The following is a 25,291-nucleotide window of genomic DNA, read 5'->3' on the forward strand; positions in this document are numbered from 1 at the left end:
ACTCTATCTGTACAGAAAATGGAAAAACATCCTCGGGTGAGGATAAAAAAATAAATAAAATCAAGTCCTTGTACAAGGCAGCCCTGTTCAGTGGATCAGCCCCTGTGAGTGTTCTCCCGGCGCCAGGGAACGTAGAAAAATCAACCAATAAATACATAAACAAGTGGAAGAACACAACCATGTTACTCTCTCTCCCTACTAACCTCTCTCTCTCAAATTAATGAAAATTTTAAAAAATTAAAAAGTCTTGCAGCACCTTGAATCTTTTGGGTAAATTACAATTTTAGGTTTCAGGGGCGGTAGTCAGGTTTCTGGGGACTGTTATCCACAACTGATCATTCACTTGTTTGGAGAAATTATTTCAGACTCTGCAAAGCACAGAATGCTCCCTGAGGCATATTGTTTCAGTTACTCCCAAAGACTACAAATCCAGTGGATATATATTCTCATTCAGTCACAAAATGCATCTACTTTTAGATGGAATGTGTTAACCATATTCTGCCAATTCAAATGCATGAAGTCAAAAGCTTTAGTACATTTTGTAAACCTCCTTATGCTCAGTCAGGGCTATGACTTGGAAGATAAAGAGAAATTTAGGACGCCACCATGTGGGAGAACAGTGATCTCTGCCTGTGGTTCCCACAGATACATCCCTAGTGCCTGTATCCTCAGTGATGGTACACAATCTATAGAATATTGCTTATTCATTTAGTGTTTCCTACCCAAGTTACTAAGGTGTATTCAATTCCTTTAGAAATATGACATACTTCTCAAATGTAGAGCAAATTTGGAAGAGTGACTACAGTATAGTGTTCTCAGGAAGAGCACATGTGCAAAGTGGGCATCCAAAAACCATGATCTTATCTTTCTTGACAGGAAAGGGATTACCATTTCTTCGTGGTGATTACTGGGACCCTTGTGCATGAGGAATTCATATCAGAAAAAAGTTGTGAAATGCAATTTACAGAAAACTATTTATAATGAATTATGTAGTTATTCAGAGACAGTGGTAGAAATAGCTCTGAGGAAACATCAGAGGACGGGAGAAAGAGTTTGAGACCTCAAATAATTTTTACCAAGACACAGTACAGTCTGAGTTATGCTGAGCTCAATCTTGATATTGTGATTCTTTATTTTTTATTTTTATTTTTTGGTACATGCCCCTAGCAGGAACTGAACCTGGGACTCTCTGGTCCACAGGCCGACACTCCAACCGCTGAGCCAACCCGGCCAGGACAATATTGTGATTCCTTTAAATCAGTTCAATTTTAGTGGGTTTGTAGTGCTTTCTCATTGAAGTTTTAACTTATAACTTCAAAATGTGTAATGTGATACAACTCTTCTAGGCCTAAAAAACCATGTGTTGTATAATGAAGTTTCTGCTTAAATATGTTGCTTATATTTGTCTTTTCTGTATTGATTTCTGTAATTTTTATATGCAAGTCTTTCAGTCACTCACAATTACTTCAATTATGTGTTGTAATTTTTAACCATATATATATAAACCTAGTGGTTTTAGAGTTGTCCTGTCTGATAATAAGAAATTCTTCGCCCTGGCCGGTTTTGCTCAGCGGTTAGAGCATCAGCCTGCGGTCCCGAGAGACGCGGGTTCGGTTCCTGCTAAGGGCATGTACCTTGGTTGCAGTTTGTCCCCAGCCCTGGTTGGGGTCTGTGGGTGGCAGCCACTCGATGTGTCCCTTTCACACTGATGTTTTTCTCTCTCTCTCCCTCCTACTCTATCTGAACAAAAAAAATGGGAAAATGTCCTCAGGTAAGGATTAAAAAAAAAAAAAAGAAATTCCTCAATTCTGCAACGTTTTAGTTCATAATTTTCATTAAACTTTACATAATTTGCTATGGAATTTTTCCTTTTTAATTGAACCCTAAGTGATAATGTATTGGATCTGGCATTCATCATAGCAAATAAACCTGAATGGATAAAATTGCAGAATTGGTTCAACCTTGAAGTATTGAACATCTAGCCAATAAAAAATGTGATGCTAGTGACCCCTGGTGCACAATGGGATCATAATTAATCTGTCACCTGGGGCTGATTACTATGAAGTGGCAAATGAAGCACATCTAGACACAAACAAGGTGCTGCAATGAGAATCAAGGCAGCGAGAGTGAAGACAAAAACCGCGATCATTAAAGGTTTGAGTTCACATTATTATTTATAAGGATAAAATGATACATTCAAGTACCAATATGAGAAACAGAAAGTTTCATGATACCCATGTAAGAACCTCTGCTTTCTATAACTACGGGGCTCTGTTGCTGAAAATCAAATCATTAATGTTTTCCTAGATTACAATAAAAGTTCAATGCAGTACCACAATGTTTTTCACGTGAAACAGGGCATTGATTGAGAGTCAGAACCTTGGAAAGGGGGAATCTGGTTGGATGCAGGAGAAAATGACAATCTACACACCTTTTTTACACTTTTTTATTATTTTATTTTTGTTACAGATGTTTCTCCTTTTTTCCCCATTGACACCCTCCTCCCCCCTCCCGACAATCTGCACATCTTAAGTGCCTGAGTCTTATCAAGTGTCATAAGGTGCCTTTTCTGCTAGTATCATCTGCAGCAGTTGCCTGTAAAAGAATGCCAATTTTTCACAAGACTCACCACAACCACCTATAACTAAAACTATCAGGATGCTCCAGGAAAATAATGGACATGTGAGAATTGTGATACTTTGCTCCTATTTGTTACCAGAAAATTGGGGAGCAAAGGTGGGTATGGGTTCTAAAGCTACTTGACCAAAGAGAGTGAAATATATGAATAATTCAAATACAATAACTGGATGATATTCATTGATATGGTGCAACCCTACACATTATGGATTTAGTGTGTTAACTCATGAAGGTGGAGGAGGTAGCCAGGGGTCCTGAGGTGATGTTGAGGTTTTGTTTCTAGATGGTCCCATCACACAGGAGAGGGATCTGGGTGTCTGGCTGGAGTCTACAGTTGCCCTCAGTGAAAGGATGCAGGGAACAAGGTGACCTGATCCACAGTGTGTACACTAAATTATTCTCAGCTCACATACTTCAAGGCGTTGACCAGCAATAGAAATTAAGGCAATATTAATCAGATTAAGCAATCTTCTGCCATCCTACCATTCCTTCCAAAGCAGAAAAAGTTTGAGATCTCAACACAATCTGTTCAACTCCACATGCTGACAGATCACAATTCTGGTTTCAAATCATCCAGCACAGTAAATAGAACCACCAAAATAAAAGGTACAAAAGCAAATGCAACTTCTCAATAGGATCATAAACCACAGCTGTGTACAGCACACAGTTTCCAGTTTGGTGAATAAGAAGCTGCAATAATTTACCACAGCATAATGTGAGAAACACAATGGCCTTGAAAGAGGTGTTCCTTTTTAGGAGAGGTTTGGTCTACTGGACCAACACTGAGTCACGTCCATTATCTAGCTAGGGAGAAATAAATTATCCTGCCAAGAGCTTGGTGTTTTCATAATTTCCTCAAGCAAAAGGGAGAACACAAAGGTCACCTTCCCCATTGTGCTGGGGTTGTGGCAGATGCACACTGTGCAGATAAGGAAGGTGGCAGAAGGAAACGCCTCAGCAACAAAAACTGGCCACAAAAAGTGATATAAATCGGGTGATGTTCCCAGGTAGTTTAAAAAGTGCAATGCAGCTCCTTAAATCCTCACTTGTACCTGAAACTTTTTTGGAATAACCCAGTGTATGTTTCACTAAATAGGGTTAAATTAAAGTAAATGCATCTCAAATTTTCCTTTAGTGTTACTGAGTGAGGAAAAAAACATTGCCAGCACATTTAAGGCTTTTCTCCAGTGTAAAAACTGTATTGAAGGTTAGATTGGAGACTAAAATAATTCCCACATTCACTACACTTGGTAAGGTCTTTCTCCAATGCAAACTCTCTGCAGCTTAATGAGGCTAGAAAAATACCAAAGATTTCCACATTTGCCATACAACTATCGCTTTTCTCCAGAATGAACACTACAGTGTTGAATAAGGTTGGAATGTTATCTAAAGAATGTTCAACAATGACTTCACTGATAAGGCATTTCTCCAGGGTGAATGTTTCTATATCAATACAATGAAAGCCCTGGCCAGTTTAGCTCAGCGGTTAGAGTGTCAGCCCATGGACCAGAGAGACCTGGGTTTGGTTCCCGCTGAGGGCACGTACCTCAGTTGCAGTTTGTTCCCGGACCCGGTTGGGCTCGTGTGGGTGGCAACCACTCGATGTGTCTCTCTCACGTTGATGTTTCTCTCTCTCTTCATCCTCCACTCCCTCCCGCTCTATCTAAAGATAAGTGCCAAAAAAAAAAAAGAATAAAAGATCTGTGGCTGGGTAGTGCAGCTGGTTAAAGCATTGTTTTCAAAACACCAAAGTTGAATTTTCAATTCCCAGTAACGGAAAAAAAAAAAGAATAAAAGATCTGTGGCTGGGTAGTGCAGCTGGTTAAAGCATTGTTTTCAAAACACCAAAGTTGAATTTTCAATTCCCAGTAACGGCTAATAAAAGAATCAACTTTTTTTTTTTTTTTAATTTTTTTTTCCCTCACCCGAGGACATTTTTCCAATTTTTGTACAGATAGAGTGGGAGGGAGAGAGAGGGGAAGAGAGAGAGAGAAACATCAACGTGAAAGGGACACATCGAGTGGCTGCCACCCGCATGACCAACCAGGGCCGGGGACAAACTGCAACCGAAGTACGTGCCCTTAGTGGGAACCGAACCCGGTCTCTCCGGACCGCAGGCCGACGCTCTAACTGCTGAGCCAAACCGGCCAGGGCAAGAATCAACTATTGAATGCACAAACAATTGAACAAATCAATGTTTGTCTTTTCTCCTCTCTCTTTCTAAAATCAATAGTAGAAAAAAAATTGTGCAAATTTTTCTCTCATTCAGTCACTCATAAAGCTTTTACCCAGTGTGAACTTTGCGGTGTTGGGAAAGGCCAGAACTGTGCCTAAAAAACTTCCCACATTCACTACACTCAAAAGTTCTTTCACCAGTGTGCACTCTCTGGTGCAGGGTAAGGGCAGATTTTTGGGTAAAGGACTTCCCACAATCACTACACTCATATGGCTTTTCTCCAGTGTGAACTCTCTCATGTTTAAGAAGGTAATCTTTGCACCTAAAAGACTTCCCACATTCACTGCACTCATAAGGTCTTTCACCAGTGTGAGCTCTGTGGTGTTCAATGAGCCTAGACCTCCGTCTGAAGGACTTTCCACATTCAGTACACTCAAAAGTCCTTTCACCAGTGTGAACTCTCTGGTGTTGAGTGAGGGCAGATGTTTGCTTGAATGACTTACCACAATAACCACATTCATACGGCTTTTCACCAGAGTGAACTCTCTCATGGTTAAGGAGGTGATTCTTGAGCCTAAAAGATTTCCCACATTCACTACACTCATAAGGCCTTTCACCAGTGTGAACTCTGTTGTGTTCAATGAGCTTAGACCTCTGTCTGAAGGACTTTCCACATTCATTACATTCATAAGGTTTTTCACCAGTGTGAACTCTCTGGTGTTGAGTGAGTGTAGATCTTTGCTTGAAGGACTTCCCACAATCCATACACTCATACGGTTTTTCTCCAGTGTGAACTCTCTCATGATTAAGAAGGTGATTATTGCGACTAAAAGATTTCCCACACTCACGACACTCATAAGTCCTTTCAACACTGTGAACTGTCTGGTGTTGAGTGAGGGTAGATCTTTGGTTGAAGAACTTCCCACAATAACTGCACTCATAGGACATTTTTACGGTGTGAACTATCTCGTGGTTAAGCAGAAGATCTTTGTGCCTAAAAGATTTCATACATTTACTACATTCATAAGGCCTTTCACCAGTATGACCTCTGTGGTGTTCAAAGAGCTGAGAGATTTCTCTGAAGGACTTTCCGCAATATGTACACTCATACAGCTTTCCTCTAGTATGAATTCTCTGGTGTCGAATAAGGACAGAGCTTTGGCTGAAGGACTTTCCACATTCACTACACCCATATGGCTTTTCTCCAGTGTGAACTCTCTGATGTTGAATAAGGTTCGAGCTTCGGCTGAAGGACTTCCCACAATCAGTACATTCATACAGCTGTTTGCTAGTGTGAACTCTCTGGTCTTGAATAAGCACAGGTTTGTAATTGAACCATTTGTCAACAACACTCCACTCACATGGCTTGTCTGCAGTGTGAATTCTCTTTTGTTGAATAAAACTAGAGCTTTGACTGAAGGACTTCCCACAATCACTACACTCATATGGCTTTTCTCCAGCATGAACGCTCTCATGTTTAAGGAGGTAATCTTTGCACCTAAAAGATTTCCCACATTCACTACACTCATAAGGCCTTTCACCAGTGTGAGTTCTGTGGTGTTCAATGAGCCTAGACTTCTGTCTGAAGGACTTTTCACATTCAGTACACTCACAAATCTTTTCACCAGTGTGAATTCTCCAGTATCGAGTGAGGGCAGATGTTTGCTTGAATGATTTCCCATAATAACCACACTCATATGGCTTTTCTCTAGTGTGAACTCTCTTGTGATTAAGGAGGTACTCTTTGCACGTAAAAGATCTCCCATATTCACTACACTCATACGGCCTTTCACCAGTGTGAACTCTGTGGTGTTCAATGAGCTTAGACCTTTGTGTGAAGGACTTGTCACATTCATTACACTCATAGGGTTTTTCACCACTGTGAACTCTCTGGTGCTGAGTGAGTGTAGATCTTTGGTTGAAGGACTTCCCACAATCACCACACTCATACAGCTTTTCTCCAGTGTGAACTCTCTCATGATTAAGGAGGTGATTTTTGCAACTAAAAGATTTCCCACATTCACTATACTCATAAGTCCTTTCACCAGTGTGAACTCTTTGGTGTTGAGTGAGGGAAGATCTTTGCTTGAAGGAATTCCCACAATAACTACACTCATAGGATGTTTCTTCAGTGTGAAGTCTCTCATTGTTAAGATGATCTTGGCGCCTAAAAGATTTCTCACATTTACTGCACTGCTCACAAACACTGGTTTTCTGGGCTGCTAGAGCAGTCTTAGAAGGCCTGACCTGTGACTCTCCTTCTACAGATGAACACTGCTCACAAAGGGCTTCCTCATCTTCTGATTTAGGCCAACAACCTGAAAGCAGAGAAATGATGAGGATACAGATGTTGACGTTAGTGAGAAGGGGAAGTCCCATTGCAAATGTGTGTTAGACATAATATGCTGGTTTCATGATATTGTTTGAAAATAAGAGACCTGGAGTCAGGATGAATAAGGTGCTGCTGTGCAGTACCAGGTCTCTAAGGATCACAAAATAGGGGGAACTTCACCAAAAAAAGGATACACTGATGGCATGCACCACATGGAACAGAAGCAAAATATCCACTCATGCTTCTGTTAAAATGTTCAGTAGAGCTTTTCTGGTAACATGGGTATCTGTATAGATGTCGATTATGTCTTTTCCCAGTAAAATTCAAAAAACGAATAGCTGGTGTTCAAACACTACCTGAGGATGCATGCACACATCACAACACATTCACAGGTTGTTACTGGAGAATACCGCAGAGGGAGCAGTGCAGAAAAGTAGGGATGCATGGAAAACATAAGGGTCATGGTAGGCAGGAATTAAGAATTGATAGTAAACTATCTATTATAAAAATGAAAAGACAGAAATGAGGTATGACCAGTGGCACTTGTACCAAAACAATATTGGACGCAGAGCAGGTACCTGGTATGATCTGAACAAAGCCTTTATGTGATGCCGTCACCAACATGGCCAGGCCTCCTCTGAGACCATGTTGCCATGTCCATCCTGTGAAAAAAGCATGGTTCTCCCTGCAACATCTATTCTAGTAGTAGCTAGACCTTCTACAACTACTCTGAAGCTGAATGATATGAGTCTTAGTGAAAGACAACAGAAATGAACAGGCAGCCCTGGCCGGTTTGGCTCAGCGGTTAGAGCATCGGCCTGCAGTCCAGAGAAATGAACAGGCAGCACTGGCCCAGAGCAACTCGGCACACAATAGTATTCAGGGAAGACAATATTACAAACAACAGTTGAGAAAGGATCTTATAATACCAACCCGTTTCATGGAAGAAATGACCATGACATTCCACAGGCAGTCACAAAGAATCTTTAGGAAGGGGAAGGGGGCAGAACTGAAGGCCATGGATCTAGACATAGTGAATCTGCCAAAGAGACAACAAGCAAGGTGGGATCCACTAAGCTGTCTGCAAGACTAATGACTCCCAGACACTTCCAGCACTTTTTTTTTTTTTTTATCCTCACCCGAGGACATTTTTCGATATTTTGTTCAGATAGAGTGAGAGGGGGAGAGAGAGAGAGAGAGAGAAACAGCGACGTGAAAGCGACACATCGAGTGGTTGCCACCCACACGACCCAACCAGGGCTGGGGACAAACTGCAACCAAGGTACGTGCCCTTAGCGGGAACCGAACCCGGGTCTCTCCGGACCGCAGGCCTACGCTCTAACCACTGAGCCAAACCGGCCAGGGCCAGCACTTTTTTTAGGCAATAGGTGTTAGGGCTGCTCAAGAAGTCTATAGCTCAGGGCACACAATATAGCTCAGCACTGGCAGCCACAGGAGACATGACAGGAAAGTGAGAAATTAGGAGAGCTCACGACTGACTGTGGAAAGACAAAGCTCCCTTTGGAGAAAATGGGGAAGGCAGGACATCACCTCAGGACACTAGGAGGGATGTGAAGTTCTTACCGACAGATGCAACAAGTGCAAAGATTTCCAGCATCACATCGCAGTACAGAAGTTTCTGAGTCTCATCAAGGAGCCCCCACTCCTCCCGGGAGAAGACGATGGCAATGTCCTCCAAGTACATATCCTGTCATAACAGAGACAGTTCATTCCATGATCAGTTTCCTCCTAGCATTCCATGTTTGTCAAACCCCTCACCATCCACGTCCATCTGCTGACTCTACTCCACATCTCAGAGAAAATTACAGGCCTTGGTGCCATGGAAGCCATTCTCTTCTTATATTCTTATTGATACTGTTTCTTCCCACAACAATAGACAGATGGGTGGGTAATGCTACATGTGCTCTGGGCCTGGCACGTAGGCCACATTGCACCTTATCAATGAGCTGAGTGTCACAAACACAGGTAAAAAAGACAAACTGTTTTAGAGACCATGTGAGTGCTTTAACACTGGGCATGTAAGACAATACCCTTGTGGTCACCCTGATTGATCCTTCAAGAAACAAAAACCATGGCATCACACTTCACCCATATGTCCCCAATCCCAGGGCCCTGAGGCCATCAGTTTACACTACCAGTTTACGTAATTTTTCTTTTTTTAATCCTCACCAGAGGACATTTTTGCATCTATCCTCAGATAGAGCAGGAGGGAGAAAGGGGGAAAGAGAGAGAGAGAAACATCGATGTGACAGAGACACATCGACTGGCTCCACCCACATGACCCCACCTGGGGCCAGGGACAAACTGCAACCAAGGTACGTACCCTTAGCGGGAACTGAACCTGGGACTCTCCGGTCCAAGGGCCAATGCTCTAACCACTGAGCAAAACTGGCCAGGGATCAGCATGTAATTTTTTGAATCACACCTCTCTCACACAGCTACAATCCCAGAAGCACAATTTCAAAGGTAACACAAACTTCCCCTGACAGGGACAGTTGGTCCTCTGATCAGGTCCTTACCCATGATACTAATTTAACCACCTCCCTAATCTATCCCCCTGCTTTCCATTCTCCCTTCTCTATGGCAGTGGAGATTTTTGAGCCCCAGTGTCACTGATGTCCACTATCTCATCGAGGTCTTATTGATCACAGTATTAGCCCTTAACAAAAATAGGCAGATGGACACACATAAATGACATCTAAGCTCTGGACGTGGCATGAAGCACCACAATACCCCCTGCCTTAGCGATATTCTATATTATTTCTTCCTGACAACACCAGACATGGACTCGCCCTTCATTCACTCTTATGTCAAAGCCAGGGCCCTGTGTCAATGAATTCACACTTCCTCTCTAATGCATATATCGCTCGTCCTACCACACCTCTTTTCCAACGGCACTCCCACTCCCACAGCCTCCTCCTGTCCTGCACCACAGTCATTTCCTTGGCCTCTCTACTCATTACTCAGCATATGTGGTCCAGAGAACGCTTGGTAAATTCAAACAGGATCAATTGTCCAGACTCTGATTGTCCACACTCAGAGGCAGCCTTGAGTCCTGCTATGAAGGCCTTTCTCCTAGACTGTTCCTTGCTTCGTCTTCACATCAGATCTCAGATATCCACAGCCCTCCTGCACTGAGTTTGAACTTGATGTGTCCCTTCACCAGTCACACATTTTCTCTCTCCACCTTACCCTTGATTAAGGGCCAGGCCCAGTGGCCCTCTACCCTACGCCGAGTGAGTCTCAAAGATGAATACTTATACCCAAAAGCTGATCAGCCAGCCTGACTGCAAGACCCCAGGCCTTACCAAGGGTCACAGCAAAATCCTGGTGAGTCTTTACAATGCGAATATACATCAGCCCAAAAGTCATCTTGTTTGTATTACTCTTAGGCCTTAAATCCATTTCAATTCTACTTATGCCTTGAAGGTCCTGCCCATCTGCCATACCATAGTCTCTCTGCCACCCTGTGTTTTTTATCCTCACCTGAGGATATGATATATTTTTTAAATTTATTGACTTTTATTGAGAAAGAAAGAGGGAAAAGGGAGAAAGCAAGAGAGAGAGAGAGAGAGGGAGAGGAAGAAACACTGATGTGAGAAACAATAATTAGTAGAGTCTGGTTTGCTACCCAACAGGGGATCAAATCATAACCCAGGTATCTCATGACCAGGAATCGAACCCTAAACTTTTTGGTGTCTGGGAAGATTCTCCACCAAGCCCTGGCCGGTTTGGCTCAGTGGTTAGAGCATCAGCCTGTGGTCCAGAGAGACCCGGGTTCGGTTCCCGCTAAGGGCATGTACCTCGGTTGCAGTTTGTCCCTGGCCCTGGATGAGTCGTGCAGGTGGCAATCACTCGATGTGTCCCTTTCACGTCAATGTTTCTCTCTCTCTCTCTCCCTCTCATTCTGTCTGAACAAAAAATGGAAAAATGTCAAAAAATGTCCTTGGGTGAGGATAAAAAAAAAAAAAGATTCTCCACCAACTGAGCCATCTGGCCATTATTATCTGTAATCTTTGTTGTGACACCTACCTTCTGCAACCAGGGTCCCCAGCAGAAACTCAGTCATTAGGCCCACTATCTTTTTCCTAGGATACTACTCCCATTACTATTCTGACCAGGATTCCCCATACTAAAGCAATCTACAGCCAGGGCTGTGTTGCTCAGGTGGGTGAGCATTATCCCAGTGTCCAAGAGGTCACTGATTACGTGTCTAGTCAGGAAACACACACCTGGGTTACAGGCTCAATCACTGGCAGGGACATGCAGGGGGCAGCCATTCGATATTTCTCTCTCAACGATGTTTCTATATTAAGGTCCTTCTCCCTTCCCTTTCTCTATAAAATCAATTTTAAAAATAAAGTAATAAAATAAGTAAATAAATAAAGCAAAGTATAGTTTCTTCTTGGTCCACATATTCTCCACTACCTTTTGGAGAAGTCTCCATCCTGAAATTTTCGTAAGACAGTCAGATGCCCATGAACTTCTCTCTGAAATATCTTATACTCTTCGCAGGCCAAAAATAAAACTACTGATATCTCCAATGAATATTACTCTTACTACTTTGGATTATTCCGTCTCGATGGTACTTCCATACTGCCAGCTGCTAAAACCAAACCTTCATGTCATACCTGATTCTTTTTTTTTTCTTTATTGAATTTGTAGAGAGAAAGAGGAAAAGAGGGAGAGAGAAAGAGAAACATAGATGAGAGAGAACTTCGATTGGCTGCCTCCTGAATACCCCCCACTGGGGATCGGGTCCACAACCTGGTCATGTGCCCTAATCAGGAATTGAATCAGCGACCTCTTGGTACATGGGTCGACTCTCAACCACTGAGCCACACCGGCCAGGCATCCCTGATTCTTATCTCGATCTCTCTCAACCACAAAATAAGAAAATCCACATGTTCACTTAAAACATCCGTCTAAAATGCAACTACTTCTCCCACCTACTGGGCCACCATCCTTGTCCAGATACTATCACGCTCAGCAAGACTATTGCAGCAGCCTTCTGCCTGGTCCTTCTACCACCTCCCTCACACCCATTTAGTTCTCTACGCCACAGCCACAGAGATTCTAAAGAGATCTGATTAAATCACCTGCTTCCACTACTCCAAATTTCCCATTGTTTCCATCATCTGCAGATCACACACCCAAATTGTCCAACAGCTGTTCTAGTCCTTACTCCTGTCCCAGGATTCCCCGTTCATATATATATATATATATTCATATATATTATATGAAGGATACCAGCAGGTCTCTGAATCACCACAGCCTCCTTTCCAAGCCTTAGTACATTCTGCTACATATCCCAGTAAGGAACGTTCACATCTTATTCCACTGGTTGCCAAAAACAGGGACCATTCATATAACCCTGGATGTGAAATGAGGACCCTGGCCTGGGTGTGAGTTCAAGTTCCCCAGGCCTAAGGGCTGGAAGAGTGACACAACAGTCTGAACACTCCACTCTGTCAGAGGCCATGTGTGTGAGGCCCTCAAATGAGCACCAACAACCAGTACTCTGAGCGATTCTGTAGGTGCAGGAATCTGTGGAAAGAAAAAGGTCTGTTGAGAGCCTGGCAACCACCGCCAGGGTCCCCGGGCTCAGGCCACTCAGGGCCCTTGGGCAGCCCCGGGGCCAGGTGACCTCGAGATGCCGGCACTGCCTCAGGGCCTCGTCCGCAGTGCACACTCGTGCCAGAGACGTTGTCTTTTATGGGACCTCCTGTCCCTCCCTGCGCTCCTCTCCCTTCTAGTCTGTCCTTCCTCTGAGTAGCTTTGGGCAAACGGTAGAGTCCGACCTCAGACAGCGTCCCTCTTTTTTTTGCACAACCCTCCAACGACTTTCCACCGTCGCCCACGTCCTGAGAACGAAAGTGAAACTTCCCACGCACAACGTCGCGTCGCCTTCTCTGCTCCCTCCGGAGTAGACGGAGCACAGGGACCGGGTTTCTGAATCCTCCCGGCTCACTCGCTGCTCCACGTCTTGACCCAGCGGCTCCCCAGGCTGTCACCACGTCCCACTCTCGTCACACTGGGTGTTCCCCACGGGCCCCTCACTGTCTGGAATTCTGATGCCGGGGCTGCAGGACATGACGGGCGCCCGCACCCGGGCTGCGGGGCTCGGGGCGGGGAGGCCGGGAGACGCGCTCTCACCTCAGCCGGGCGCCTCAGCGCGGCCGCCGCCATCGACTCTGCGGGCGAGCGGAGGGTACGGAGGCCTCGATACCGCCCAGTTGCTTCTCGCCGAGCCTCGCACCAGCCTCTGCACAACGAGGGCGACTCCCAGTGGCGCTGTCGCCTCCCTCACCAGGCGCTCTGGAGCCCAGAGCCCAGACGCAGCCAGCCCACCAGAGAGAGGCTGCAGACTGACAGGAAGATGCCCGGAAGACCCGTCCTTGAGCCAATGCGCAGGACAGAAATGCCTTCCTGGTCTTTCATTGGCTAGACCCGCGAGCATTCGGTGCACTGCCACCTGGGTAATGTAGTTTTTTTCAATATAACAGCTGTTAATGTCCCAAATATATCCTAAGAGGCCTGAAACACTAATCAGAAAGAATATATGCACCCCTATGTTCATAGCAGCACTGTTTACAATTCCCCAAATCTGGAAACGGCCCAAGTGTCCATCAATAGATGAGTGGATAAAAAAGTTGTGGTAGAGATACACAATGGAATACTATGAAGTTGTAAGAAAGAAAGATCTCTTAGCCTTTGAGAGGACATGGAGGGGCCTGGAGAGAATGATGTTAAGTGAAATAAGCCAATCAAAGGAAGACAAATATCACATGATCTCACTTATTTGTGGACTATAATGAACAAAATAAGCTGATGAACAAAACAGACCCAGAGACATAGAAGTAGGGTTCAGACTGACAAACTTCAGAAGAGGGAACAAGGGACAGATAAACCAAAGAACTTATATGCATATATGCATAACCAATGGACATAGACTACAATGCGGGGGAGGAGGTGTGTGAGGGGGCAGGATTGGGAGGATGGTGTCAATGGGGGAAAAAGGAGATACATGCGTAACAAAATAAATTAAATAAATAAATAAAAAGATGTTAGTGTCCCAGACACTGAGCTTGGAGATCAAAATTGTTGTGACACCCTGGTTGGGTGGCTCAGTTGGTGAGAGCATCCTTACAATATGCTAAGGTTATGGGTTTGATCCTTGGTCAGGACACGTAGAGTAATTAGCCAACGAATACATAAGCAAGTGTAACAACACATTGATGTTTTTCTCCCTTCTTTCTCTCTCTAAAATCAATTAATAATTTAAGAAATTAAAAAGAAAAGTGTTGCAGCACTAGTGAACAGGAAATGGGATGCTAGTGACTCGTGGTACACAATGGGATCATAATTAATCTGTTACCAGGGGCTCATTATGATGAAGTGGCAAGTGAAGCATGTCTTGAGACAAATAAGGTGCTACAATGAGTATTAAGTCAGTGAGAGTGACGACAAAAACTCTGGTCACAGAAGGTTTCTTTTGAGTTCACATTATTGCTTATAAAGAGAAAATAGTATATTCAGGTCCCAAAATGAAAAACAGAAAGTTTCATGATACCCATGAATGAAACTCTGATTTCAGTAACTACAGGACTCTATTGCTAAAAATAGAAATATTAGTGTCTTCCTGGATTACAGTTACAATTGAACACAATACCACAATGTTTCTCATGTGAAACTTAAGTCATGGATTGATAAAGTGAGATTCTGAACCTTAGGGACACCTTCTGGATGCAGAAGGAAATGATGATCTGCACATCTTAGTGACTGAGTCTTTCTTATCCGGTGTTTTGGGAGACTAGTCGTTTTCTGCTAATATCTGGAGCAGTGGCTTGTAAAGGAAAAGCTTAAGAGCCAAGGAAGGGGCTAGTCTTGGAGTCCTGATCTTTCAAAGGGAAAAGGAATGGAGGATCCGGAGGCAGTGCATTTGGGGAGGGCACACTGAGGAAGAAGGTAGGGATATTTTTTTTTTTTTTTTTTTTTTTTATTCTCATCCGAGGACATTTTTCCATTTTTTGTACAGACAGAGTGGGAGGGAGAGAGAGGAAGAGAGAGAGAGGGAAACATCGATGTGAAAGGGACACATCGAGTGGCTGCCACCTGCACAACCAACCAGGGCCGGGGACAAACTGCAACCGAGGTACATGCCCTTAGCGGGAACTGAACCCAGGTCTCTCCAGACCGCAGGCTGACGCTCTAACCGCTGAGCCAAACCGGCCAGGGCGAAGGTAGGGATATTTATACATAAGGTGCCTTCCTGAGTTATGCAGGTTTGTAGGGTCCCCACCTGTCTCTTCCCGAAGCTCTGATCGCTCAGCAAGAAGAGGACAAATAGGGACAATATGGCCTGGGACACCTGAGCACCACCATGGGTCTGCAAGGAAGGGGAAGCCATACCTCAAGGACCCTCTGAATTTCTTCGGATTTTTTTTCCCAGCTACTACACTCCAATGAACTAGAATTATTTCAGGTTGAGTAAAAGTACTTCATTACTGAAAAGCTACAGCCCTTAGTTGCTGAAAAAGTTATTTTGTTTCCAACCTGAGGTCATCTCAATGGTTTGCATCAAGTGGTCGTGTCACGTACTTTACAGGGACCAGTATCAAGTAATTTTATTAGATGTTACCTCTGACTCAAAAACTACAATGTCTTTTTTGAGATGCACAATCTTTTGGAAAACTCGAAAGGACCAATGGCATTCTTACATTAAAATCAGCAAAATGGGCCTTGGCCGAGTACCTCAGTTGGTTAGGTCATCATTGTACCAATACATCAAGGTTAGGGTTTCAATCCACAGTTAGGGCACATACAAGAATCAACCAAGGGCCCTGAGTGGTTTGGCTTAGCAGCCAGTGGACCAATGAGTCGTAGGTTCAGTTCTGGTCAAGAGCATGTACCTCGGTTGCAATTCGTCCCTGGCCCTGGTTGGGGATGTACGGGAGGCAGTCACTCGGTGTGTCCCTTTCACATTGATGTTTCTCCCTCTCTCTCCCTGTTCCTCTTTCTCTCTTCCACTCTATCTGAACAAAAATGAAAAAATATCCTCAGGTGAGGATAGGAAAAAAAAAAAATCAATCAAGGGTCCAGCCGGTGTGGCTCAGTGGTTGAGCATCCACCCATGCACCAAGAGGCCGCCAGTATGATGCCCAGTCAGGACACATGCCCAGGTTTTGGGCTCAATCCCCAGTGGGGGGCATGCAGGAGACAGCCAATCAATGTTCTCTCTCATCAATGTTTCTATCTTTCTCTCCCTCTCACTTCCTCTCTCTCTGAAATCAATAAAGGAAATTACATAAATAAATAAATAAATAAATAAACAAATAAATAAATCATTTAAAAAAAAATCAACCAAGGGCCTTGGCCGGTTTGACTCAGTGGTTAGAGCATTGGCCTGTGGACCGGAGAGTCCCGGGTTCGGTTCCCGCTAAGGGTATATGCCTCGGTTGCAGTTTTTTTGTTTTTTTTTTATCCTCACCCAAGGACATTTTTCCATTTTTTGTACAGACAGAGTGGGAGGGAGAGAGAGGAAGAGAGAGAGAGGGAAACATCGATGTGAAAGGGACATATCGAGTGGCTGCCACCCGCATGACCAACCAGGGCCGGGGACAAACTGCAACCAAGGTACATGCCCTTAGCGGGAACCGAACCCGGGTCTCTCCGGACCGCAGGTGGATGCTCTAACTGCTGAGCCAAACCGGCCAGGGCCTTGGTTGCAGTTTGTCCGTGGCTCCAGATGAGGTCGTGTGGGTGGCAACCAGTCAATCACATGAATGTTTGTCTCTCTCTCTCTCTCTCTCCCCCTCTATCTGAAGATTAATGCAAAAATGTCCTCAGGCGAGGATTTAAAAAAGGCTATATTAATCAAAGAGCGATCTTTGCCCTGGTCAGTTTGGCTCAGCGGTTAGAGCTTTGGCCCAAGGTCCAGAGAGACTGAGTTTGGTTCTCGCTAAGAGCATGTACCTCGGTTGCAGTTTGTCCCTGGCCCCGGTTGGGATCGTGTGGGTGGCAACCACTTGATGTTTCTCTTTCTCTCCCTCTTGTTCTATCTGAAGATGAATGCAAAAGTGTCCTTGGGTGAGAATTAAAAAAAAGAAAAAAGATTCTATCATCCTACTTTCCCTTCCAAAACAGAGAAAGTTTGAGATCCCGACACAATCTGTTCACTTCTACATACTGACGAATCACAATTCTGCTTTAAATCATCTGGCACAGTAAATAGAACCACCAAATTAAAGGTACAAAAGCAAAACAACTTCACAGAAAGATCATAAACTGGAGCAATGTGTTGACTGCAATCTCTAGGCTGATGAATAAGAAGCTGCAAAAATTCACCACAGCATGATGTGAGAAACACAATGTCCTTGAAGGAGGCACTTTTTTGGTGAGGACTGTTCTACTGCATCAACACTGAGTCACATCCATTACCTAGTTCAGGGGTAGGAACCTGTTTTTTGCCTAGGGCCATTTGGACATTTATAACATCCTTCTTGGGGAATACAAAATTATCAACTTAAAAATTAACCCACTATATTAGGTCAGGCAAATTCGGCGAGGTGTGTGATGTTAGCTAGTATTGGTTTTGTGGGAGTAATACAGCCCTGGTGGTTTGGATGTTCCCCACCCCTGATCCTAGTTAGAGAGAAAGTAATTTGTATCCCACCAAGAGCTCAGTGTATTCATTATTTCCTCAAGATAAAGGAATAAAATAGAGGACACCTTCCCCAATCATGCTGGGGTTGTGATGGACGCACATTGTGCAGGTGAGTCAGGTGGCAGAGGGTAACTGGCCTCAGTGACAAAAACTGGCCACAAAATGTAGTATCTATCAGTAGTATTCCCACAAAGGTTAAAAGGTGCAGTGCAGTTTCTTTTTTTTAATTTATTATTATTATTATTATTGGTATATGTCCCTAGTGGGAACCGAGCCCAGGACTCTCTGGTCCGCAGGCCAACGCTCCAACCGCTGAGCCAAACCAGCCAGGGTTCAGTGTAGCTTCTTAAAATCTCAATTATACCTAAAATTTATCAGGACTCTCAAACAGTGTATGTTTCACTTAAAAGATTTAAATCAAAGTAAATGTTTCTCAAAGTTTCCTTTAGTGTTGTTATACTTAGTGAGGAAATAATACATTCCCACAACATTTAAGGCTTTTTTACCAGTGAAAACTCGAAGATTAGATTTGAAGCTGAAATAATTCCCACATTGACTACAATTGATAAGGTGTTTATCCAGTGTACACTCTCTGTTGTTTAATGAGGCTAGAGAAATAGCTAAAGAATTACCCACATTTGTCACACTCCCAACGCTTTTCTCCAAACGAATTCTATAATGTTAAATAAGGCTCAAACATTGTCTTAAGTGTCTTCCACAATGACTTCTCAGATAAGGCTTTTCTCCAGAGTGAACTTTCCTACATGGAAGGAAGTTAAAGATTTCTCCAGCCCTAGCTGAGGAACTCACTTGGTTAAAGCATTGCTTCGAAATCCTGAAGTTGCATTTTCAATCCCCATTCAAGTCTCATAAAATAATCAACTAATAAAGGCGTAAGTAACTGAAACAACAAATCAATATCTCTGCTCTCTCCTTCCACTTTCTAAAATCAATAAGAGAAAAATATTGCCCAAACTATCCCCACATTCACTCCACTAATTAGGCTTTTATCCAGTGTGAACTTTGCAGTGTTGAGGAAGGCCAGAACTGTGTCTATAAAATTTCCCACATTAGTACACTCATAAGTCCTTTCACCAGTGTGAACTTTCTGGTGCAGCGTATGGGCAGATCTTTGGATGAAGGACTTCCCATAATCACTACACTCATACGGCTTTTCTCCAGTGTAAATTCTCTCATGTGTAAGGAGGTAATCTTTGCATCTAAAAGACTTCCCACACTCACTACACTCATAAGGCCTTTCATCAGTGTGCGCTCTGTGGTGTTCAATGAGCCTAGACCTCCTTCTTAAGGACTTTCCACATTCACTACACTCATAAGGTTTTTCACCAATGTGAACTCTCTGGTGTTCAGAGAGGGCATGTGTTTGCTTGAAGGACTGCCCACAATAACTACTCTCATATGGCTTTCCTCCAGTGTGAACTCTCCCATGGTTAAGGAGGTGAATATTAAGCCTAAAAGATTTCCCACATCTACTACACTCATAGGCCTTTCACAAGTGTGAACTCTGTGGTGTTGCATGAGCTTAGACTTCTGTGTAAAGGACTTTCCACACTCACTACACTCATAGGGGTTTTCACCAGTGTGAACTCTCTGGTGTTGAGTAAGGGAAGATCTTTGCTTGAAGGACTTCCCACAATCACTACATTCATATGACCTTTCTCCAGTATGAATTCTCTCATGGTTAAGTAGGTGATAATTGCACCCAAAGGACTTCCCATATTCACTACACTCATAGGACCTTTCACCAGTATGACATTTGTGGTGTTCAAAGAGCTTAGAGATTTCTGTAAAGGACTTTCCACAATATGTACACACATATGGCTTTTCTCCAGTGTGAATTCTCTGGTGTCAAATAAGAGCAGAGCTTCGGCTGAAGGACTTTCCACATTCACTACACCCATATGGCTTTTCCCCAGTGTGAACTCTCTGCTGTTGAATGAGGTTAGAGCTTTGGCTGAAGAACTTCCCACAATCACTACAATCATAAGGCTTTACTCCAGGGTGACCTCTCTCATGTTGAATGGTGACAGATTTGTAACTGAAGCATTTACCACCAACACTGCAATCAAATGGCTTGTCTCCAGTGTGAATTCTCTTGTGTTTAATGAAGCTAGAGCTTTGGCTGATGAGCTTCTGACAATCACTACACTCATAGTTTCTCCAGGTTGACCTCTCCTATGTCAAATGACATTAACATTTGGCCTAATAGCCTTCGACACTTGCTACACATAAAAAGATCTTCTCCAAAATAGACACTCTGACACTGAACAAGTTTCTGATTGTGGCACAAAGCCTTTTCACATTCGTCCCACTCGTGACGTCTTTTTCCACTGTGAAGAGCCTGCCACTGTCCTTAACACTGTGTGGATCTGCACTATTTGAACAGGCCTGGTGATAGAAATGCCAGAAATGGCTGGGAAGTCCTCCCCTACGTCTGAATAGGTGCAATTTGCCTTTGATACATAGAAGCTGCATCGGGCCAGAAATGAGGCCCTGTCCATGTCTCTTTTCCAGGGCTTCTCTCCACTGGCATTCCTTTGTTGGTGGCAAAGATTTGTTCTGAAACAAAAGTCTCTCACACATGTGTCACTGATGCATGCTTTCTGCTCAAGGAATGTTGCTTGGAATTCAGTCAAGTGCAAAATATCTATCAAGACTGAGACCCAGCGCTCACAAAGATGGGTCTTCTGGGTTGTCAGACCTGTCGAAGCCTTGACCAGTGACTCTTCTTCTACACATACAATCTTCTCAGAAACAGCTTCCTCATCTTCTGACTATGCCTACAACCTGGAAGCAGAGAAATGATGAGCACATAAATGTTGATGTTAGTGAGAAGGGGAAGTCCCATTACAGATCTGTCAGACACAATAGGCTGGTTTCACGGATTGTCTGAAAATGAGATTGGAGGCAGGTTGAATAAGGTGCTGCTGTGCAGTACTGGGCATCTGAAGATCACAAATAGATGAGATGTCACCAGAAAATAGACACAAAAATGGCATGTACTACATGGAACAGAAGCAAGATATCCAAGTCATGCTTCTGCTAACAGTATTAAGCAGGGCTTTTCTGTTGGTGGCACGGAAAGCGGTACAGAGGTTGGTTATATCTTTTTCCCAGTAAAATTCAAAAAATGAGTAGCTGGTGTTCAAACACTACTTAAGGATGTATGCACACATCATGATACATGCACAGGTTATTGTTGGACAACACTGCAGAGGGGGGAGCAGTGCAGAAAAGTAGGTAATGCAGGGAAATGACAAAGATGAAGGTAGGCAGGAGTCAAAAATTCATATGTAAAATAATAAATCAGCAAGCTATCAAGTATGAAAATGAAAAAATAGAAATGAGGTGTAGTAGGACTTGCACTTAACACTACTGGACACAGAGCAGGTACCTGATATGATCTGAACACAGCAGCCCTTATGTCATGCCCTCTCCTAGTTGCCACTCGCCATGGCCATGGATCTGGACATGGGGAATCTGCCAAGGAGACAGCAAGTGAGGTGGGATTCGTTAGCTGTCTGCTAGACTCCTGACTCCCAGACACTTCCTGCACTTTCATAGGCAATAGGTGTTAGGGCTGCTCAAGGAGTCATTGCTCAGGGCACCCCACACAGCCCAGCACTGACAGGCATAGCACATATGACAGGAAAGTGAGAAATCAGCAGACCTCATGGACTGACTATGGGAATGACAAAGCTCCCTTTGGAGAAAACAGGGAAGGCAAGACATCACCTCAGGGCAGTAGGAGAGATATAAAGGTCTTACCAACGAATGCAACAAGTGAAAAGATTTCCAGTATCACATCACGGTACAGAAGTCTCTGAGCCTCATCAAGGAGCCCCCACTCCTTCTGGGGGAAGATGATGGCCACATCCTCAAAGTTCATACCCTGTCATAATGGGGACAGTTTTTATTCCACCATCATTTTCCTCTTAGGATTCAGTTTGTCATAACTCTCTTGGTTGCCATCCATCTTCTCACGATACTCCCTCCAGCTCAGAGAAGATTCCAGGCCTTGGTACCATCGGGGACATTCTCTTCTCATATTCTAACTGATACTGTTCCTTCCAACAATAGACAGATGGGCAGATAAATGTTACATGTGTTCTGGGCTTGGCATGTATGCCCCATTGCACATTACATCTTGTAACTGTGGTGAGTGCCACAATCATAGATTAGAAAGAGAAGTTTCTTTTAAAGAGGATGTGAGTGATTTGACTCTGGATTTCTTAGGCAATATTCTTGTTGGTGCCCAGACTACCCTTCCAAAAAAACAAAAAACATAAAACATGGCATCGCCCTTCACTCAAATAACCCCAATCTCAGGGCAGTGAGGCCATCAGTTTACATTACCTTCTGGACATAACTATTTGAATCACACCTCCCTCACAGCTACTTTCCCAGAGACATAACCTCAAGGCAACTCAAACATCCTGTGACAGGACAGCTGGTTCCCTAATCAGCTCCTTTCCCATGACACTAGATGACCATTCCCTAATCTCTTCCCTGCTACCATTTTCCCTTCCAAGGCCAGTGGAGATTTTTGAGCCCGGCTGACATTGAAGTCTGCCTTGTCATCGAGAACCTATTGATCACTGTTGTCAGCCCTAACAACCACAGGCAGATGGACACATAAATGGCATCTAAGCACTGGACATGGCATTAAGCACCACAACACCCTGCTTTCAGGTGATTTTAAGGGATTTGTATATTAGTTCTTTCAGACTCCAGGAGACATGGGCTCACCCTTCATTCACTCTTTTGTCAAAGCCAAGACCCTACAGCAGTGAATCCACACTCCTTCTCCAACGCCCATCACCTTTTCTACCACACCTCTCTCCCAAATGCACGCCCACTGCCACAGCAGTCTCCTGCCCTGCACCAGAGTCATTTCCATCGCTTTTCATTACTCAGCATATGTGGTCCAGAGAATTCTTGGAAAATTCTAACTGGGACAACTACTACCTAGGCTCTGATGGCCCACACTGACAGAAACAGCCTTGAGTCTGGCTACGAAGGCCTTTCTCTTGGACTGTTCCTTGCTTCACCCTCACCCACTGAGAGAAGCACATCAGATCTCAGGTGTCCACAGCCCTCCCTCATTGAGTCTGAACTCGATGTGTCCATTCACCTGTCACAGACTTTCTCTCTCCACCTCACCCTCACTCAAGTCACAGCCCCAGTGGCCCTCTACTCATAGCCAATGAGTCTCAAACATGACCACTTATGCCCCTAAGTGTATCAGCCAGCCTGACTGCAACAATCCAGGCTATACCAAGGCTCACAGCAAAATCCTGGCAAGTCTTTAGAGTAGTGAATATACACCAGCCCAAAAGTCATCTTGTTTAAATTAGTCTTAGGCCTTCAGTCCATTGCATTTCCTCCTATGCCATGAAGGCCTTGGCCATCTGCTATACCATAGTCTCTCTGCCACCCTTTACATCACCACTTTTATCTGTAAACTTTTTTTTAATCCTCACCTGAGGATATATATATATTTTTTAAAAATTTATTGATATTTGTTGAGAGAGGAAGGGAGAGAGAGAGAGAGAAATATAAATGTGAGAGAGAAACATTTGATTGGTTGCTTCCCGTTCGAAACTGAAGTGGGAATCAATCCTGTAACCCAGGTCTGTGTCCTGACCAGGAATCGAACCCAAAAACTTTTTGTGTCTGTGATGATGCTCTACCAACTGAGATACTGGGCCAGCACGTATCCTTAATCTTTGTTGTGACATCAACCTTTTGCAAGCAGGGTGTCCAACAAGAAACCTAGTAGTCAGGCCCACCTTCTATTTTCTGGGATAGTACTACAATTATCATGCTGACCAGGATTTCCCATATTAAAGTGATCTACAGCTTCTTCCTGGTCCACACTCTCTCAGCTACCTTTTAGAGGAGTCTCCACCCTGACTTCTTCCAAGAGGTTCAGACACATATGAATTGCTCTTATATTCTTAAAAGGCCAAAAATAAATCTTGTGATATCCCCAATGAAAAGTACTCTTATGACCTAGCTGGTTTGGCTCAGCGGTTAAAGCTTCAGCTTGAGGACCAAAGAGTCGCGGGTTCAATTCCTGGTCAAGGGTGTGTACCTCAGTTGGCATTTGATCCCCAGCCTGAGTTGGGTTGTGTAGGAGGCAACCAATGGATGTGTCTCTCTCACATCTATGTCTCTGTCTCTCTCTCCCTGCCCCTCTATCTGCAATTCAATAGAAAAATATCCTGGGGTGAGGATTTAAAGAAATAAATAAATAAAAGTACTATTACTACTACTGATTTCTCCATCTTAGTTGATGATGCTTTCATACTTGTAGCTGTTAAGAGAAAGCCTTCAAGTCATCCCTCTTTTTTATTTTTGAATTTATTAATTTGTTTTTGTTACAGATGTTTCTCATTTTTTCCCCAATGACACCGCCCTTCCCCCCTCCCCCGCTCCATCCCCAGCTTTGTTGTCTATGTTCATTGGTCATGCATACATGCATGTAAGTTCTGTGGTTTATCTCTTCCTCATCCCTGACTCTTACTACCTCTCCCCTTCTCCCTCTGTCTGTTTCTCTCTCTCTTGACAATATTAGAAAATCCAGGTAGCCATACCTAAAAAACCCACCTAAAATACAACTATTTCTTCCCCCTCCTGGGCCACCATATGCATCCATATTCTGCCACATTCATCGACTATTGCAGCACCCTTCTCCCTGCTCCTTCTACCTCCTCCCTGACACCCATACTGTTCTCTATGCTGCAGCCACAGGGATTCTAAAGTGTTCTGGGTTAGATCACCTGCCTCCACTGCTCCAAATCTCCCACTGTTCACATCACCTGCAGATCACACACCCAACTTATCAAACAGCTGCTCTAGTTTATATTCCTATCCCAGTTCTCATAAAAAAGAAAGGGTACTTGCAGGTCTCTGAACCACCTCAGCCTCCCTTCCAAGCCTTTGCACATTCTAATACCTATCCCAGGAAGGACCTTTCACATCTCCTTTCATTGCTTGCCAAAAATACAGATCACTTCATATAACCCTGGGCATCACATTAGGACGCTGGATTGGGTTAGTTCCAGCTGTCAGGCCCAAGGGCTGTAAGAGTGGCACAACAGTCTTAAGAGTTCCCAATGTCAGAGACTTTAAGTGTGTGAGGCCCTCAAATAAGCTCCACAAACCAGTACCTTGAGCGATTCTGCAGGTGCAGGAATCTGTGGAAAGACAAAGGTCTGTCGAGAGCCTGGCAACCACCGCCAGGGTCCCTGGGCTCAGGCTGCTCAGTGCCCTTGAGCAGCCCAGGGGCCAGGTGACCTCCAGATGCCTGCACTGCCTCAGGGCCTTATCCTCAGTGCATTCTCTTGCCAGAGACGTTGTGTTTTAGGGACCTCCTGTCCCTACCTGCACTTCTCTCCCTTCTAGTCTCCCTTCCTCTGAGCAGCTTTGGGCA

The 25,291-nt window shown here is 44.0% G+C and overlaps 1 protein-coding gene across 1 annotated transcript; it reads right to left on the reverse strand.

Annotated features, from left to right (window-relative positions):
- Positions 1–4,796: 4,796 nt before the first annotated feature.
- On the reverse strand, positions 4,797–20,633 carry LOC118638543 (zinc finger protein 850-like). Its single transcript, XM_036274539.1, has 3 exons — positions 20,528–20,633; positions 8,730–8,853; positions 4,797–7,131 (listed from the first exon to the last, which is right to left on the reverse strand). The coding sequence occupies exons 2-3, from the start codon at positions 8,848–8,850 to the stop codon at positions 4,922–4,924; spliced, it is 2,331 nt and encodes a 776-aa protein (XP_036130432.1). The 5' UTR covers positions 8,851–8,853; positions 20,528–20,633; the 3' UTR covers positions 4,797–4,921.
- Positions 20,634–25,291: the final 4,658 nt, after the last annotated feature.

The sequence above is a fragment of the Molossus molossus genome, unplaced genomic scaffold, assembly GCF_014108415.1.
Source record: "Molossus molossus isolate mMolMol1 unplaced genomic scaffold, mMolMol1.p scaffold_m16_p_21, whole genome shotgun sequence".
NCBI classification, from domain to species: domain Eukaryota; kingdom Metazoa; phylum Chordata; class Mammalia; order Chiroptera; family Molossidae; genus Molossus; species Molossus molossus.

Bases quoted from the DNA above. Each gene is read 5' to 3' on its own strand.
- LOC118638543 (XM_036274539.1), bottom strand. From the start codon at position 8,850: ATGTACTTGGAGGACATTGCCATCGTCTTCTCCCGGGAGGAGTGGGGG. The intron at 7,132-8,729 runs GTAAGAACTTCA...CTCTGCTTTCAG, and splicing joins TGCACTTGTTGCATCTGTCG to GTTGTTGGCCTAAATCAGAA.